Here is a 21137-nt window from a genome sequence, read left to right as displayed (position 1 = left end):
ATAAAATATCAATATCTACAAAGTACTATTATATCTCATTCAGAAGAACAATTCTAATTTTAGATTTGGCAAGACTTACAAAAGCCTGAGACTTTGACTGAAACACACACATGATTGAATGATCAACAATTAAAAAATCAAAAACAAAACAAAACAGAACTCTTTGTGCTTCAATCTCTGCATAAATTTGAGGTTTCACAAGTCGCAGATTAATGACAGAAATTTAAAAGTAAAAAGACCTTAAGAAACACCAAGTGGAGTTGTAGAGATCTTCTTTCTCATGCGATCTTTGATCTCTGACAGGGAATCCAGTCTTTTCTCCTATCTATCGACAGAAGGGAACTTGCACCAGTCACCTCATCACTGTGTGGGGGCTCGTTTCGTCTTCATAATCATCTTCAATCACGAAAGATGCCCGATTGTTGGCGATTCACATAACTTTCATGCATAATCCCAAAGAACGAAACAAAGTAAAATAAATGAACTTGGAAAATTGACAAAGAGGGAGCTGAGAGAGAGACAGATATAGAGTTCGAGACAGAGACAGGAGCAAACGAACTTGGTGAGGACCTGCTGACTAAAAGTTTATCACCACGATACAGGATATTCGAAATTGTGCATCACGTGCTTAGGCACAAACAGAGACTCAGAGCCCAGCTGCCATGCTGCCGCGAATGAGTCGGATGACGTCGTCGTAGAGAACGCTCTTTGCGTCCATGGCCCAGATGAAGTCGAGATGCTCGAAGTTTTTGATCTCCTTGTTGAATATGAGCTTCCTGATTCTGGGAATGAGGTTAGCGACGTCCTTCGGGTCGGCCAGGAAGTCGTCGTCGCCCCAGAAGAGCGCCACCGGAACTTCGAGGTCCTCGACGTGGTATTCTGGCGGTGTAGTCTGCAAATGAAAGAGAGGCAGCCTCTTCCTGAACATACAGTCTGACCTTGATTACATGGCCATCTCTTACACTAACTTCTCTATCAACCAGACGTGTTCATGCAGTGAAGACGAAAAAGCAAAGTTTCAAAATTAAAACTCAAATAAAACATGCAAAATTTACCTTCTTTCAATATTCTCAACAGAAACATGAAACAATGTTTCAATTTCCATAAAACAACCATAATTACAAGAAGGCTACCATAGATCACACCACCACTGCGGTGTATACACTACCCACTCAGTACTATATGTGACCCTGCACCTCAAAAACAAACAAAAAGTCGCCAGACATGAATTTTTAGTTAAGAACATATTCTGAAAGAGCAGACTTTAAGCTTTAAAATGATGTATATCTCAAATCAAATGGACTCTCCTAACCTATCTAAATACTGGAAAGAAAGCACAAACTCAGGAAAAGTGTGAACTGAGAAAAGAGGCTCTGAAGTACAGTGTCTATTCAAGCGCTTTAATCTTTACCAAACCGTGCTGGCTGTGCGATGAATGGGAAAAAAAAAAAACAGGAAGTAAACCACCAGAGTAACAACAATGAAGATATTATTAGATTAAAATGAAATTAAGCATGCCTCATTAACACATTCTGTCCATAATTAATGCAAACTTCCAAAGCAGTAGCACTATCCTTTCAAACTAGCAGCACCCGTGGAAATCCACGGGTCTGAGGGGTTTTATTTTTTTTCTCATAATACGATTTTGCACATTTTTATTGAAGAAATAAAAAGAAAAGTCGTCTCATTCTTTCGTTAATTGTGCTGTCTTCTAAATGACCACCCTTCCCAGAAATTTTATAATACATTTTTGTAGTATATGCCAGGCGATCCGGTCCATTGGTAGGGATCATTCCCACCACTACTTGCTTTTATTATAGAACTTGAGTTTCGAGGGGTTATTTGCACCCGTTGAAGTCCAACAGTTGTCTTGTTGCCCCTCACCCCTCCCCCCCCCCCTCACGAACACACACATTTCCACCTCCGCAGGGCAAAAAACAAGAACATTCAGGGAAAAATTACCAAAAACGCAAATGAGATTCCCCGAAAGTTCTGCCCACAGGTTGTTCCCGTCGAAACGGGAAGATATTAACACTACGACTTTGATTACCCCCTGCTCTTGCATCCACGCGGGCACCCGCGGGAATCCACGGCTGGTCTCAAGGCCTCGGTTTGTTTTGTGGGTTTTTTTTTCATGTTTCTTTTCCCCACGTTATGAGAGAAAAATAAGATATTTTCGTCTTCATAATTTTGCTCCCTCCTTGTTGTTTTTAATCACCAAAACTTGGCTTGATATATCATATTAATATAGAACTACATCTGCTTCAGATTGTACATTATCATAATTAATATTAGGCCTACAATTATTGCTCCTATTATTGTTACTATTATATCATTATTATCATTATCCTTATCATTATTATTATTATTATTATCATGATTATCATCATTGTTATTATTTGGGGAGGGGGAGATCATAGTCATCAGGTTTAATAGGCACCCGTGGGAGTAGGTTCTCACGACCTCGTATTTTTTTCTTTAATATTGTTCCCATGTTATGGAAGAAAGAAGAATATATACATCACTGCATTCGTCTTCATTTGCTCCCTCTTTTTTTTTGTCACCAAAACTTGGTTTGATAGACCATAGAACCACACATTCTATTTCCACTTGCAATTTTAAAAATAGGCGGTCGGCAAAGCGAGGTTTTCCTCTACGTCCGCTCATCTTATGAATATGTATGAATACAGCAGCTCTGCAGTAAACGAATGGACACAGCTGCGCGTGTAATCTGATATGTAAGGGTACGATCGGCAAATATATTTAGCCGCGTCCTAAACAGTCTGCGTACAATGACACCGGACTTGAGAGCAAACGGCGAGCAAACTAAATGACGTACCTGAGCTGCATATAGTGTTCTGCAGTTGTGCAAAATACAATTACATAACCAACGTTCGTTGTTTTCATTTGGGGACGCCAATAATGGCGAACTGTACGTAAATGCCCTTGTAGTCCATATCACGCACACACAGATTCGTGTAACCATCGTCAACACATTCAGTACACGTAACAGGCGGAGGCAAAGGTACATCACAGAACTATATACACACAGTGTAGAGTGTGTATAGAGTTCTGCGAGGTACATTGTGTGTGTGCGTGCGCGTCCGCCGGAAGATGTCAGAGATTTCGCTGCACCATCATCTTTAGTATCCCCCAGTGTCTCTGCAAGCTAAAAGATGGAAGATCGAGAAAGCAGGAGGCCAGCGCAGGTTCCGTGAATATTGAAAAGCTCGGCTCTTTCGTCACGCACAAAAATGCATTATGCATGTAGCTAATTAATTTTTCTTTTTCGTCCTCGACGTCGACACGGAGGCGGAGAGGGGACGAAACCCACGCCATTCGATGTAGGATACTCTCCTGCGGCCGACGGCACCGGTCGCAACTGCCCGGAGCCGACGGCTCGGGAGGAGATAGAGAAACCAGCAACGCCGAAATAAAACAGGAAATACATAAGGCCGCGACAACAACAACAACTTCGAGTATTATAGTATAGGAAGTTATTAGAGTTGAAAGTGAAGAGTGTGGACAAGGTTTTTCAGAAATGAAAAAAGGATTCCAAAGGCACACCTATAATCACACTAGTCTACCAAAAATGTTTGAGATAAACTGCTTAAAAAACACACTTTCCTACCCGTTTTATGATACCAAATTTTAGCATAATGTAAAAGAAGACCCGCTCTTTCAGAAAATATGAAAAAGTCAAGTTCGGCTAGGTTGACCCATTTCACTTATTTTCAGTCCTCACGCAAAATCAGTGTGTGCGGCTTTATGTTCGTTTTGAGGTGCACGGTCACATTTACGTGTACATAAACATTGTCTCTTCAATATCTGGCAAAATTGTTTTACTTTCCGGACAGGCGCGACAGGGCCTGATATTAGAGGTTTGACTGTACCTACACGTACAATGACCCCCACAACTTGTTCTCTTGCAGCATTAGAGGGGGCAATGGCCAGCGGAGACAGTCTCAGAGCAAATGACACACTTAAGAGCAAGTCCAAGATAACACGCGCGTTACGTATGGGACATTCAGAGACTTTTATGACCTGAAAAATAGTGTCAATGGCCTTTGATCATATTGAACTTTATCATAGTGATTAATATCTAGGAGAAGTATAATCATGTAAAAAATTGAGAAAAATGACCTTGACAATTATATTCTAGAAGAGAAAATATGTGCCGTCACGTATGGGACCAGAAAAATTTTGTTTATTTGAACATTTTTTTCAACCTCAAAACTCTCTGAAAGTATTTCACTCTACAACTTGTAACTCACTGTGATGAAAGTCACAACACTCAAGATTATAACAGGTAAGTTTCATGTCATTAGGCAAAAAGCTCTAATTACAGGTTCTAATTAAAGACAGACATGACGTGTTACGTATGGGACAGTTACGTATGGGACACTTTGTCCCCCATTCATTTAGTGTGTGGAGAACCACGTTTATGAGTATTTTGCATAATTATCGAAGTAAAATCAGTTGAAACTACTCAAATACTGATCCAGATTGTCAAGGAAACAATATTCCCCAAATATTCACCATCATAGTCATATTCAATCAAATTTTTATATTTTTATGACCAACCTGAGTATGCATGCCCTTTGTCCCCTATTCGTTTAGTGTGTGGAGAACCATGTTTATGGGTATTTTGCAAAATAATTTTGCAAAATACCCATAAACAAATTTTTGCATAATTATTGAGGTGGAATCAGTTGAAATTACTCAAATACTGATCCAGAATGTCAAGGGAACAATATCCCCCAAATATTTACTATCATAATCATATTCAATCATATTCTATATTTTTTATGACCAACCTGAGTATGTATGCCCTATTTTTATCAGGACAGTTACTACTAAAAAACTGAATAGTTTAAAGTGTTTACTTCCATTGATGAAGGGCAGTTTGCCATTTAGTTTCAATAAAAAACAACTTGACACAAGAAATATTAATTTTAATAGATGAGCAATACCTGATGCGTGGAATTCCAGTAATCGAGTAGATGTACGATGTCTGTCTAGCAGTCGGGTCATTGATTTGAGTCACACCTCAGTATGTATACCCATGAATTTTGATGTGGCTACTATTGAAAACTAAATAAGGACAATTTGTGTATCACTTGCAATAAAAAACAAAATCATTTTACCTTTTTTTTTATAACACAACCGTTTCAAATTGGATCTCCATCAAATTTACTTTGAATTCCTCTAGCCTTAGAATTGTATGCTCTTTAGTAATTCATATTTATTGGTTTCCAGTCATCTCATAAAATGTTGAAAACTGAATCCCCATTTCTACAAAAACTATACCATCCCTTTAATGCTGATTTTCATAAGTGTATTTTGCCATCTTCCCCTCCCCCTTTCTGAAAATTGTTCAGTCAAGTACATGTATTGTTTCAAGTGTCTATATCTCAAAAAGTATCAACAAAGTTGGGATGCTTTCTTCAGGATGATTGACCATTTGTGTACTGAGAGACCTTCCCAGCTAGCTACATGCATTTACATGCAATATATATGAGGATGTCCCATACGTAACACATTTGTCCCATACGTAACATTATTTCAATGCCTTATAAAAAATATTTCTTTTACTGTTTTTTCTTTTTTCTGTAGTATTTAATTTCTCCAAACAATAAATTAGAACTTTCCAAAAGGGCATTCAAATAACCTTAGCAATTTCAGAATAAACCTAAAACTAGAAATGTCGCTATGGCGACTGGTATGCCTCCGCCATAATGCATGATTCTCCTAATAGGTCTATAGTACATGTGGACAATGTGTGATTACATTTTCACAAAATTGGCAAAATATTAAAATGACATGTTTGTCACAAATGTATCGAATGTTCACCTTCTTTGACCTATGTTTAATTGGATGAATAGGAGAGCATGTATTTGGGGATTTAAGAACTTTAACTTCGACTTTGACCCTTTCATAAGTTTACGCACTTGAGTACTTGTCAAGGTATGGAGAAAAAGTGCAATTTCTGTATTGAACAGTAAATTGTTATCATTTTCATCTGGCCTTTGATTCATAAGAGAATCAATGTCAGGCAGAACATACATAAATATGTACTAAGTTTAAAGATAACTTGAGCCACTTCCGAGATATGAAGAAAGAAGTAAGTTCAGCACTTTCACTTGATCTTTGACCTTTTGACCTTTGACCTTCTTGGCAAAAAAAAAATCCCAGACAATCTCTAGTGGGTTATACATGCATACATCAAGTTTAAAAAAAAAATAATCTTGCTGGCATTGCATAAATACAAGGGAAATAGTAAAATTTTGAAGTATTGCCCTTGACCTTTGACCCCTGACCTTTGACCACATGAACCCCAAATTCCCTAGATAACCACTGCCAGTCAGTACATGCATATATACTTTGTTCCATAGAGATACCTTGAACAATTTCCAAGATACAGAGAAAAAAGTGAAATTTTAACATTTTACTTGACCTTTTGACCTTTGACCTTTTGACCTCATGACCCCAAACTTTCACCAGAGAATCTTGATTGGGTAATACATGTATACACTAAGTTTCAAGAAAATATCTTCAGGTATTGCATAGATATGGGGGAAATAGTTAAATTTTAAGCATTTGACCTTGACCTTTTGACCTTTGACCTTGAGCATGTGCACCCAAAAGTTGATAGGCACAACTTCACCCCCTGATACACATACATGCCAAGTTTCATTAGGATACCTCAAAAGGTTTTGATAGTTACCCTGTCCACAAAATTCATTACGGACGGACGGAAGGACGGACGGACGGAAGGACGGACGGTTGGACGGACAACCCGAAAACATAATGCCTCCGGCACCACTTCGTGGCGGAGGCATAAAAATGACCTCATTTTGTTACGTATGGGACATCTCATGATAGGACACGAGCTAATTTGCATAATCATTTGCATAATCCCTAAATTTTCATACCAAGTTAAACTACTTGATAAACTTCTTATGTCCACATATTAATCAAATATCATTTGCTTTCCTTTAAATAAATATGAATTTTTATAAATGTCCCATACGTAACGCTGTGTTTTACATTTATGCAAATGAAGCCCTTTAAATTTGCATAAATTTACATAATATCATTTTTTCCTCCATGGAAATCAAAACTTCAACTCATAAGCTTCAAAATGATACCAAATATGTCAATATTGAGCAAAGACAAAATTTTGCCTTCTGAGGGGACCTTTTCTTGGACTTGCCCTTAAACATACATATCCTTCCTGATACTGTATGAGCTGAAATTTTCGCGTACAGATATTTTCGCGAATTGCTACTTGAAGGACATTTTAGCATGTTGTTAATTTCGCGGTTGCGAAGGTCGAACTGAATTTACTTATTAGTGTGTTGTTATTTTCGCAGTTCAAAGGCGATTCGTGAAATTCGCGAAAATAAAACCACTGCGAAAATTTCAGCTCGTACAGTATGCCAGCATCTAAAATTAAGGACGATGTGCATAGTGTACCCACAGAAGCATCAGTGGCTGTGTCATTGATCATTATGACATTATATCACCTGCGTATGCAATTACACAATGCAGACTGCTGAACAAGATTCTGACAGTTTCTGATAAAAGGCACTAGAAAGCTGGGAGTATTCTTAAGTCATAAGGTGGAAACATGCATCCGAAATTCATATCAACCTGTATGAATATGAGCTGATTTTGCAACAACACGCATTTCCCACAGACCCCAGCCTGAGTAAACTCAGGACTCGTCTTCAATGGGTTAAAAAAAATGAAAGAAAAAACAACAACAAAAAAGGAAATATCCTATTGCTTACCTCTACATTTAAAAAACAGAGGTGTACCTGTAAATTGCACAGGCCTACATTCATTGTAACACTAGATTACTTACACTGTTATATCTGATACGATTTTGTTTCCGCCCGTAGTCGTACATCTGACACTTTCCTGAAACAACCATCTGTTGAATGAAGAAGATGAAATGAACAACAAAAATAAAAAGAGAGTCTTATCGCAGACAGAAGGAAAGAAGAAATGCACAAAGTTCTTTCTTTTCTTTCAAAAATTAAAATTGTTGTTTCTGGTGAGCACTCTCGAATTTCCTGTTGACTCCTGCTTCACTCAATCTCATATAGATGCCAAGCATAAGACCAAAGACACTACCGTAAAAGCGATTATTTTTGTGTGTACACATTTTTCGCGTATGAGGTGGTCACAGACATTTTGGCGAGATGTTGTTTTTGCAATTTGACACCAAGACTACCGTAACTGCGCTAATGCCTGTCCATTTGTGGTAATTTTATGTATGGTTAAATTTGCAGCTCAACAGTGATTCCCAAAATTTGTGAGAATTGAACCCTCAGGAAAATGACAGCTTTTACAGCAGGAGTCACGGAGCTTGTCGTATTCTCAATGCCAAAACCAGCTGACTGACTATCAAGTCAAAAGAGAAACATAGGTATACGATACACACAAACACACAAACACACAAATTCTTGTTTTTGAGTGCCAGAAACAAATGAAATATATCACTGTTAAATTGGGTGAGCTAATCATATCTAATGTCAAAGTTGACTTTCTTGAAAAGAGCAAAATCACATAATATGTAAAAGCAGAACAAAGAATAGGTAAAAAGAATTTGAAAGGGGGATTATAATTATGACACTATGAACCAAAATGATCTCAAAGACACAGTACTTGCAAGTGCAGTGGTCCAGAAAGATCACCTCCTCATCAAATTTGCATAACTATGTAATGGTGACTAATATCACCACTGCATATGAATATGTGAAACCTAAACTTTCCATGACTTTCTTATTTTATGTCTGATTTGACGGAAATTTTCACTAATCTGTTTGCTATGTTTTCCTTAAGAAATCTACTTGAAGATGGAGATGAGTTTCCCTGTAATGTAGTGCAGAATGAAAACAGTGACAGACCAGGAATTTGTGCACATGTTTCTTTTCCCAACCCAAGTTTGGTACCAACGTTACCTGTATGAAGTGCTTCATGTTCTGCAGGGATGTTCCAGCCGGCTCGTTGGACACGTAGACCTGGATGCGGGATTTGTTCAGGTGGTGCTCGCTGAAGCCCGCCAGCATCATGAGGAAGTCGGCACAGAGAAACTCCGTCGCCGGAAAGGCGCAGATGGTGCGTGCCGCGAGGTCGTTGGTGATGAAGTTTTGTGGCAGGAACTCGTAAAGTCCAAGGAGAATGAGGTCATCCTGTCACCACAAGACAAAAGAAGAACAAGGAGAAAATGTTAAAGGACAAGTTCACTCAAATATATGTAAGGATTATGTGAATGCAGCAATATCAATGGAACACATCGATGAAGGTTAAAGGAAAATCGGACAATCCATTCAAGATTCATATTTTGAGCAATACCAAAGAGTGCTTGTCAGTAACAAGTCAAGGAATTGTGTACTTTTCATAAAACATGACATTTTGAGGAATTCTCTTTATATTTTCTTTATATTGTTGTAATATATATGTGACACTGCATTTAGTCTTCTCATCCAGCAATGGCTGCACAGAAACACTAAAATTTCATAACTTGTGAACGCACTTGTGAACGCAAGATTCTTATCCAAATTTCACTGATGTGTTCTCCTGATACAATGTATTGCTGCATCCCCTCAATCCACGCATTATTTTAATAGTCAACTTGCCCTTTAAACTTTAACTTACTGCCATGGGAACCTGGTATTATACCACATGCTAAATCTATGGGGAATTACATATTTCAGACTCAAAGGTTTTAAATCAGAGTGAAGACTTCTTTCACTGAACATAAAATTCTTCTTAAGGAAATTAACACAGAAAGTTGATGAATACGATTGTACAATATCTGGCATCATTCCTGCACATGTAAGGCTATTATATGGCTTGGTTAGAGCATGTAGCATCAACCACCACAGAAAGGAAACAAAAATAAAGCAAAAAACAAACAAACATAGAAGTGGGAAAAGGGGAGAGGAACAGCAATCATACAGGAAACATCCATGCTACATTCTCAAAATTACCCTCACTACAAATACATGTAGCACAGTTAAAAAGACCAATAATATTAATCATGGAATTACAAAGCTTAAATGCTCATGCATCTGATATCAGTCACATGAGCAGCTAGCAAAGTTCATGAGCTCATGTAATTTCCTAAAAGTTCATTTTCTTGATACAAAATATTGGAGAAAAATATGAAAATACAAAATCCTGGGTTGAGTGAATGGTTAAACATTGGAACTTTAGAATAACTTGATGTAAAGGTTATGATTTCTTCTTTATGTATTTTTCTTTTAATTCAAATTTTGTGAAGATTACATGGAAGACACTTGGAGGCATTTGAAGTGATGATATCACCACTCTATTGAATTTAACTGATGGTCTAAAAAGATATGAATTCTAAGGCTTGGAGCCGTGTTGTTTTATTACCATTTAATATCAATCATTAATTGCATTTCAAATGGTAGACTCAAATATTCTCTTTCATGTTAATTCATTCATATGCAATTGTTCATTTTGGTTTAACCCTATAAAGCCCAAGGGGGGGCACATTGTGCCCCCCCTACCAGATTTTCGTTTGCCACTCCTTCGCCCTTTATTCGATTTCAACCAAATTTGGTGACTTTTCCTAAAATCTTATTACGAACATTTTGATATATAATTTAGCTATATTTGATGTTGCTGGTTGCCATGGCAACCATAAACTGACAACCATGTCAGTCAGATTTTGCATCTTTTTTCTGTTCCCATTTCATTTAACAGCATTACAGTATATGAAATGGGTGTTTCTTGGCTGAAATTTGTTGAAGGAGCAAAATTCGAAGTAATTATGGTCCTGGAAAGTTTTTCTTATTATTTCCTTTGTTTTTATTTGACAAAGGCATAAACAATAGATATAATAGAGATAATTGAAAACAATGATATTTTCTAAAGATTGCCCTTATATTTTGAGTTATTTTGATTCCTTCACCCAAGTTATGCCTCTGATATCATTAGTTTATCATATCATCAATTTGCAATCTCAAAATTCCAGTATTATGCAAATATGAAATGTCATAACTATACATGTAGCCATCGCATACATTTCATCTCAGGTCTCATAATGTATCACTATGTTGATATGAATAGCGCCCCCATGTGGTGACCTTGAGAAATTTCAACCATAACAAATAATGAAATTCCACTTGCTTATCATTTGTGGTAAATATGAAAATGATTGGTCTATAATAAGACATATATAATGGGGATAAAGAAATTATACAGAAAAATCATGTTTTTAGCATATTTCCTATGTATTTCTTTATATTTTGGTAAATAGCGCCCTCCATGGGTGACCTTGTGAAAATTCAAATGTACGGTCATGTAGAGTATGAGTTATTCTACCCACGTGCCAAATATGACAATGATACATCAAATAATAAAAAAGTTATATAGGGGGGGCACAATGTGCCCCCCCTTGGGCCTGCGAGGGGTCAAAATAGCTTGGGCTTAATAGGGTTAAAGTTCTAAATCCTTGATTGTTAGTTCTAATTCCTAAATTGGCAACACAGATTGAAAGATGAAAGTTCCTGTTTTACTCTCAAACTGGCAATTTTGAGTAAACTTCTGATTTTGAGCAGATTGAAAGAATTCAACCAGTTCCATCTAGTCTTTCTCAAATCTGACACACGGTGTATTGAGGGAAATTTGCAGGTGACAATGTAATTATGACAGGTTGATTACATTTCTGCAGCAAAATTCCCCCAGGAAGTGTGCTTGTGACAAATATCTGATGCTTTGTGAAAACACTGGACATTTCCAAGTTCAATCAAAAAACTTCTTTTTGTTTGATTTCATCCTAACTCAAGAAGTGCACTAAAAATGAGGTGCAGTTCCTTTGATACTGCAATTATTTGGACTTGTTCAAAGTTGCACTACAAGAAATGAAGTCGTATCTCACTGAATGTTGTGCCATCTTTGTGTTATCAACAAACATCATACCCTGCACTCAATATTCCTTGACTTGTGACACCAAAATACCTTAAACTATTTTGCCAACCCCATTATGCAAATGCTAATTGTCCAAAGTGAATAGATTTATGTTAAAACATTACCATGTTATACCATCTGATTCCATGTGATATGATACAAAATGCACATCTACAGTATTTGTGACAAATATTCAACTTAGGAGCATGTTCCAAACTTGGATTAACCTTTAATCTTGGAAATCTCTGAAGCAAAGTGATAGGAAAAAAAAGAATCAACAGGAAATCAAAACTCCCAATGGGACTTTTTATTGGCACTAGAGGCTAGGATTGATGGACTGGTGCCATTCTAAATCAAGAAAGAAAAAAAAAGCCCTGAAAAAAAAGCCTGTAAAAATTACAGCGAAACAATGTGTTTTTTTTTCAGAAATGGATTTATGTTATTATGTGGCTGTTATACATGCAGAACCACATCCTCATCTATAGTAAAATTAAACAAAGAAACAAACCTAAATCAAACGAAACCCTTGTTCGAAACCCTTGCGGGAGAAATAGTTTCTAAATATAAACGATGCATATGACCCTTTTGTGCTCATGCAGTCGGCGGCGAATTGCCAAACTAGAGTCTTTCAAAACTACCGGTATTCGGCAAAGTGAACTCCACAATTGGCCTTATTGTGTGGTAGAGAAACCAACACGGAAGGGAAGAAAGACAAACTCTCACATGAAGGCCATTGTGATGCAACAGGAATTAATTGTGTAATCGTTGCAATCTCTATTCAGAAGCAAGCGGGAAACCTGTGTCATGTGGCTTCATTAAAGCCTGCTAGTAGGAAGCAATAAACTGCGAAAAAAGCACGGCAAGGGACAAATTTAGCGTTTCCCTTGAAAATGAATGCTCTTGGCATCTGAAAGATAAAGATGAAGAGATCTGACAAAGTGATGTTATGACAACAGCGTGACCATCCTCAAAAATGGTGTGGTGGGAATCAGGGGGGCATTTCATGAAGCAGTTTGGTCGGATATTTTTCTGGCAAACTGTTACAAGCTACTGAAATCCTTGCATCTGACTGGCCGAGAGCAAATTTGTCCGACAACTTTGTCGGATGAAATGCTTTATGAAATGCCCTCCAGGCGTGCTTACACAAGAGGGTTGTACAAATTTCAAGCAACTTTAAGGAGGCACACAATACTTACAAGTGTGACAATTCTATCTGAAACAACAACTGTACTTGTTAGCCAATGGTGAACTTTGAACTTTGACTCAAAGGCCTTATGCAGCTCATCGCATTTGTACTTCAAATGTTTTTCACCTCTAAAACAAACTTTTTGTCAGTGCAGAAGTTTGCCCAATTTGTACCATCCTGATGAGATACGTGTCGTTTTGAGGATACATTTACACTATTATAGACATCCCAAAAGCGTGGATTACAGTAAATCCTCTTCATGTTGCTTCGTCAAAGAATATAAAGGTGTATGAAAAAATACCTGGGTCCATTCCTTGCCAGAGCTATCTATTCCCTCCACTCTCACTTACTAATCCTCTTTAAGCAGTGGATGGTACTAATGCTGAAAGACCTAAAGGGTGAGATTTGTGAGATCCCATGCTGTGCAGTGCATGTGTCTGTATGAATCAATGAGAGTGCTTCATTTCTATTGTAGCAGCTGTATTTGTTCCGAAAGTCTAAGCTAATGAACATTTTAAAACTCTTTAGCCCCTGAACTGCCCACAGTAATCCTTGTGTGGGTATGGTGTGTGAATATGCACAAGTGTGTGTGCGTGTTTTCACTTGATAAATATTGTTGTGCCCAGAGTTAGGCAGAAAGTCAACCCAAGACTTACTTGAGTAGGACAACTTCTCACTCGACCTGTTAGGAGGTCCGCTGACCCTGGCTGTCCCCTGCCTAGATTTAGTTTTATAGCACCTTTATTCATGTAAAGCTCCCTGTCTGAGCCAGGTGTCTGGCCTAGCTGACCATGTGGCAGTTACTGGCAAATTCATGCCAGGTAAGCAATTAGACAGGAAGAAAGACATGTACATGTATATGAGAAAGACATATAAACTAGGTTTGAGAGCGTCTGTGGGACAGTTCGCTCGGATAGTGTCTGTAAACAGTTCGCCGGAGCAGACAAGTGCTGCATGAAGTTAATAAAGTCATCTCTTCCTAAAATGAGACATGTGTGGACATTGCACTGATCATCTCTGACTAACTTACTGCTGTCTCCACTCTGATGAGGTTGATATTGTAAGAAACCTCTACATGCTCAGAGGTCAAAGGTGAGCCAAAACTTGAACTTGGAGAAGAATCGGTAAAGAAGACAGGAACGAGCAGGATTTAATTCAGAAACAGAAACATAATTTGAAAACAGGAATCAACTCACGACCAGGAGCTCTATGACTCCAGCGTAGATGAGATCCCTGAGGCCAATGTTGATGTGGGCCACTGTGTAGACTGGTCCTAGGGCGATGAGGATGGTGACTTTCCTCCCCAGCTCGGGGTTGATGGTGAACCCCGTGAATGCGATCAGCGTCCCCTGGGAGTGGCCCACGTAGGCCAGTCGCGACTGGCCGGACTTGCTCAGGGCAAAGTCTATCATAGCCGGGAGGTCGTACTTTGCCATTTGATCCCAGCTATGAGGAAAAGACAAATGAAATGTCACGAATGCAGCACTCATTTTCATCATCAATACATTAGTTATCCATTGCAAGATATATCTTCTATGTTTGTTTGTTTTTTCCTCCTAATGATAGAAAAAATTTTTTGCATCAGACTGTAGCCAGCTTTAGATCGGCGATGTGAATGCTATTAAAGATGATGATGCAGCCTCCCAGGTTGGACAATGAAAACAGCTGCGCAGAACACCATACTTTTGCCTAATCAGCGTCGCCTTCTAATAGCGTTTGCATTGCAGGTCTAAAACTCGTTATACCTAAAACATGCTATACATTGTATGTTGTTTTATACAGTAATTCTGCAACAACAACATCCAGTACAGAAAACAACAGAGGCTAAAATGGAAGAACAGGCATTTTACTCTTTCATGAGGAACACTATAAATGAATTTCAAAAAAATTATAAAAAGGACACAGCACCAAACCACAGAAATGTAGTTATTAGAACTTGATGAGTTCATGAAGGGAAGCAAGCTGAAGCAGCTGCATGGATGTATGTTAAGTATATGTGACCCGCTACAACAAAATGATCCTAAAGTCGGGCGAGGTCGATTATTTGAAAATTGCATAATATAATCCCCTAATCTTTCTGCTTTAAATTGATATATAACACATTTTATAAAAATAATCGGCTGCGGAGATATCGATGTTTAAAAGAGAGCATGTCGAGACGTCTGGAAAAGCACTGTTTCGAGAAAAGTGCCCTAAAAGTCTTCCTTTCGACGCAATCACGATCAAGGGACACGCAAGTCAGTATTCACCTCTGGACAATAGAAGGTAAGCCCTAGCAACCCCCGAAGAGTTCATTCAAGCACATCAGCGTCGGTGGTCTCCTCACCAACCAATCAGTGACCAGGATGTGAGAAGCGGCTGAGCATAGCGCACCCCGCCCGCACATGCACCAGTCGACTGGGCAGTGTGCGAGCTTCACGCTTCGGTTAACAGCAAGCAGCAAACTGACCAATGAGATCACTCTGGTTGTTGTTAGGGGCAGAACCTATCTGTGGCGCTCAAATCAAATTTTCGAACCAGTTTCTGCTTCGTTGAAACGCCAAAAAACATGGCTCAGAAAAACGCTATTTTTTAATCTTTCCTTTGATCATTTTGCTTCAAAATTTCGACAGATGATAGAAGACATGTTAGACTCCAATAATATATCAAAATCAGAAAATCGTAAGTTTTGACCAATTTTGATGCTCTGACTTCAAACTTGATTTTCACAGCTTCGACAGTGCGTGACTTTAGGACCTTTTTGTTGTAGCGGGTCACATATGTATCTCTCAATAATTCACAAAATTTGTAATAGCCTTTTGCTGTATTTTTGTATGATCATCTACTTGCCTAAATTCCCAAAATTCTTTTTGGCGAGGACTCAGTGAGACGTGCTTCTTGCTGTACGTGTTCCCTCGCATGTTTCCCATCCACACGTCATAGCCCAGATCAGCCAGGATAAAACCAAGGCTCTCATTGGCTGGATTCTCCACCCAGTTCGTCGAAGCAGCCAATAGGCCATGCTGTAAGAAGACAACGGGTCTGGCACCTGTGATAAGTAATAACAAGACTGTTAATGACTTATAGAATGCGACATTAATCTGAACAAGTATGGTACTCACTACTGTAGTGGTTTCTCTCTTCAATTGCTTATCCACTCGTATTACACAATTGATTGAATGTCAGGAGGGAGGTGTGATTTGATTCAAGGAATGATTTGGTTGCAGATATCCACTTGTCTAGTTTATTCTCCTCTTTAAAGTGATACTGGTATTTGATATCTGATATTAAGAATATTAAGTATGTGTACCCATTGTCCTTTCGGAGGTTATGTTTACATAATAATGAGCCTCTAATTATGAACACTTTTTACCAATTTTTATTGAAACTAAATGGTCTGAAAGACTTTATTAAAAATTTGAGGGGAAAAGGGCATACACAAAGGGTGACAAATTTCAAGCACATCTTGAGCATTAGAACTGAAAGAAAAAAGAGCTCTACAGTGTATTATGACTCCCTGCCCATCTTTGTTACTTCCCAAACCAAATCTTCACATTTCTATCAAAGAAACAGAAAAATAATATTCAATAGTACTATTTGGATTCTCAGAACAGACTCAATTTTCACTTCACAATTGAAGATGTAGATTTTCTTGATCTCGTAAGAAATTAGGTGTGTGAATCCATAATTCTCCAGAGGCAGTTGCACTCGATGATAGAACTAATGTAAATGTATGCATGCACACAAATGTTTGTAAACCCTGTTAAACACAAAAAGGCTTCAAAACTCTATAGAGACCTGTTCTGAGTCAGGGACTTTGGACAGTGTGTACAATGCTACAAGGTTTTCTGCGCCAGTTGGCACTAAGAGCACACAAAAGGTTTACATCACAAACCTGTGTCGTTGCCTTTGTTTTTCCCGTGTGGAATGCGAAAGAGTCCCAGGATGTAGCCGTCCTCAGTCTGCACCTCGTATTCCTCAATCGGATAGCCTTTGCTCCAGACAAGACCACTCTAGTTACAAGAAAAAGAACAACACACACGCAAAAAGGCAGGATGAAACATGTGCAATTAATATTGCTGAAAAATAATACCAAAGTTGTCAGGAATAGGCAATAAGAGAGACGATGGAACACGGAAAGAGACATCAAACAGTTTTTCACTGTTTTCTACCCATGATTTATATGTAGGGCATAAAAGCACATGTATGAAAATGCTGAACAAAACAATCAGGTGTAATATCTACAGGAGCCCTTCAGACAGAGAGAGACTTTCGTTATTATTGTTTTAAAAACACATGCAAGGAATAATTCTCCAACTCAAATTTGATTAGCAATTTTAGCTGATGAACAATATTTCAAATGGTATCCTGTACATTTTATGGAATAAAACTGCTGCATAAAACATAGTTTGTGTAGCAGTGGTGTGAAATTGCATATCAAATTGCGACATGGTACTAGGAAAATTATTTCTCGCACATGCCATGGAAATATCGATAGTTTGGCTTAGATTTCTGTCAAGAGAAAACCAAGAAATAATCGGTGTTTACGAAATCTATCAGGCACATAAATTCTGTGCGTGACTTTTATCTGTGTGTACATTTAATGACACATGAATGTTCAATGCTTGGTTAATTGCTTGCTTGTTTCTAGATTATTAGGTCCACTTCAAACTGATTCTATTCAGTGAGTACCCTTTAAAAAAAACCTCAAGGTATTAGGCTAAGTTTCGAAAAATCTCTCGATGCACTGTACTTTCGATTTCTCTTTCTCTCTCTCACTCTTTCCCTCTCCAGCACACAACAAGTACCGGGTAGTGAAAGTGCACACTAACATTGACAATTAACTACAAGTACAAAGTCATTTTGTTTTTCTTGGCAAAAGTATATTGTAGCTCTACTGGAGCTTGAACTTTCTTCTAATATTTGAAGTAAGCCGACAATTCTTATTTGGAAAATCTTTTCATCGTCACATCTTAAAAACATACAGTTGAAGGGCATAAACGTACTGCAATGTCAAGTAGTATCAACAACCCTTTCTATACTGTGTCTCAATACATCCCTCCCCCCCCCAAAAAAAAACGCACAAAAAAGCAATGAATAAAGTATAGTTGGAATTTCGAACAAGAAAGTAATGTCAAAATCAATGAATTCCACAATGCTGTAAGGGAGAGCTGAGTCAATCTCCAATCAGATATTACAGTCAGAGAACACGTTTAGGACTGGCTGATTTTGCTATGTACACGTGTACAACACATACTTCCTATAGACCCCTGCCTGAGTATACTCGGGACTTGCCCTCAATTCCATGGGTTACTGTAAAAGTGGATATTTTCGCGCGAATAATTTTTCGCACTTAGCGGGGTAAGAAGATTTTCGCAAGCTTTGAACTCCGCGGAATTAAGATTTCAACTACTGGAACATACGGCAAGCAAAAACATTTGCATGCTTTTATTTTCTTGCTAGTTTCCGGTTGCGCAAAATGCGCAAAAATTTCAACACCGCGAAAATTTCCACTTTTAATGTAACTGGGAAAGTGTCACAAATATGTATTTTGAAAGAGTGTGTACGTTTTTATAGCTGTATCACAGCGTAAGATTATTTAGTGATTAATCAAGTAAAAATGTCTCCTGGTTTAGGCAAAGTCAGATCAGGGAGGTGAAAGAGAGATCTTTCACCTCCCTAGTCAGATACAGTACGAGAACTTTCTTAGATTCTTCAAGTGCGTAACGCCACCCCCCCCCCCCCCCAAAAAAAAAAAACAACATACATCCTGTATTTCTATACAATGTACTGTATAAGCTGTTATTTTCACAAGGGTTTAATTTGCGCGAATTTCGCGAATCATTGCTGGATCGCGAATTTAACAACACACGAAATAGTCTCCATGCACCCTGTTAACAGAGCATTAATGTAAGCGTCAGCATCGATACAACATCTCGCGAAAATGTCTATGATCTCGTCATTCGCAAAAATATTTGTACGCAAAAATAACAGCGCATACAGTACTACATACTATACTGTGTGTAATGCGCCTTGAGCACTCTACAGAGTGGTCCTGACACAATAAAGTCATTACATTCAGCTTTTTGTATACTGTACATTGTACCTCTCTTATCTCCATGATGTTCAGAGAAGACAAGCAACATACACTGCATGAATGCGAACATCAGTTTTGTTTGTTATTATAATATCGATCTCTTTGAAATAAGCTGTAACATTGGAAATAGAATTCAAGAAACAATGACACCAACAAATCATCTTTCATTGTAATAGGAACCCCCCCCCCCCCTTACCCTCCTATGACAATATTTACATGTACATTGTACTGTACAGTCACGTTGTTACATTTTACAGACATATTACTTGTTTGTTGGCATGTACAAGAGTACATGTATGTACACAGACCTGTGTGTATATGTGTGGTGTACCACGTACTGTACATTGTGTTCTTGGGAGATAACAGCCTAATTTGAACTCTTGAATGGACTTGGAACTCAAAAAATTTATACATTTCAAATAAAATGTAAAGTTCTCTGCAACAAGGGAGATTAATAATCTTGTGCAGATTATGTGTACTTGACTCATAAAGAGGGTCCAAGCTTGTTTTGACACGCTTTTATCTCTACATTTGGCTCACATGTCACAAGTATCCCCACTATCTTTTATTTGTTTGTGGGTCACTTTATAGGTATCATCTGCATGCCTCGTGTAACCTCACATGTATCTCCATACTATGGGCAAGAATCTTGAGAAATGACGCCTGCTCTTCTGCATAGTCAAAAGAAGGAACCCACAATTGCCAAGTCCCCCCCCCCCCCCAAAAAAAAAAAATAAATAAATAAATAAATAAATAAATACCAAGAAAACACAATGAAATAAAGAAAAACAACCATTTCACTGTGTTATATGCGCGAATGTGATTGTGTGACTTTTGTTGACTGTATACACTGGTACATGACTATGATTTTCATACAGTTGTAAGTCGCTGTATTTCTAAACAATGACAATGACAATGACAATCACAATGACAATGACAATGTCAATGACAATGACAATTTTATCATCCCTTGTCACTCTTGTGGGTTATTGGGAACAACCATGAAGAACTTTGTATAGAGAATGAATAAAAACAAAATAAACTAAAAACTAATATCTCACAGTCCTTATTTAAACAAAGACAATTCACGAGATAACACAAAATAATGACTGACGTATAATCAATTCATCAAAGAAACATCAAAATCAGTGGGTATTCCAGGCTGGCACCAGAAATATGTGAAAATCAATGAAGTTGTAAATAAAAGTAGATCTGTCCAATTGTGCATTTAAAATCTGACAAGAATCATTGCAGTAGTTTTGAATGCCTAGTGGCTATCTAAAATTATTCATTATTTAATGGCAAAATTTTACCAAATTCCAGCAGGTTTGAGGATTATTATGTAGAATTACAGTGTAAATAGCTGTTCTGTTATGGCCTGGTACTGAAATGTTTTTTAAAGGAAACCAAAACCACAGAGAAATGTGGATTGAGTGAAAAGCAGCAACATCAGTAGAACATCAGTGAAAGTTTGAAAAACATCGGACAATCGATGCAAAAGTTATGAATTTTACAGTTTTCGTGTTGGAACCGCTGGAATAGGAGAGTACTAGAGATTATGAAGTCACATGTGTGGACAACAATATAAAGAAAATATATAACAGGAATTCCACAAAAATTCACTTTTCTAGCATAATGAAAGAGCACTTGATTAACCGCTTTCAGAAAGCAGAGGGAATAATTGCTACCCCTTAACATACATTATGTCAGTATCAAGTTGATGGAATGTGTAATTTTCATGAAAAAAAAATTTTTTTTTTGAATTCCCCCCATACCTGTATTTTCCTTTATGTTGCCACACATGATGCCATAACTTTGGCATCGATAGTCCCGATTTTCTAAAACTTTCACTGATGTGTTTGATACTAATGTTGCTGCTTTCACTCAATCCACATTTCTCTTTGGGTTTTGGTTTCCCTTAAG

At 37.8% G+C, this 21137-nt stretch overlaps 1 protein-coding gene across 1 annotated transcript; it reads right to left on the bottom strand.

The window, feature by feature from the left end:
* Nucleotides 1-17130, bottom strand: LOC139724750 (gastric triacylglycerol lipase-like; the record flags this gene model as incomplete). Its single annotated transcript, XM_071635875.1, has 6 exons — nt 1-892; nt 7871-7939; nt 8973-9203; nt 14335-14584; nt 15968-16166; nt 17013-17130. Coding segments are annotated over 6 exons (1113 nt in total), but the record flags the coding sequence as incomplete, so codon positions are not given.
* Nucleotides 17131-21137: the final 4007 nt, after the last annotated feature.

This window comes from Diadema antillarum, unplaced genomic scaffold (genome assembly GCF_040938485.1).
Source record: "Diadema antillarum isolate AM-2024a unplaced genomic scaffold, OU_Dant_1.0 scf00000226, whole genome shotgun sequence".
Taxonomy (NCBI): Eukaryota; Metazoa; Echinodermata; class Echinoidea; order Diadematoida; family Diadematidae; genus Diadema; species Diadema antillarum.
Note: the sequence above shows the minus strand (reverse complement) of the source record. Positions and strands in the feature narration are given on the sequence as shown.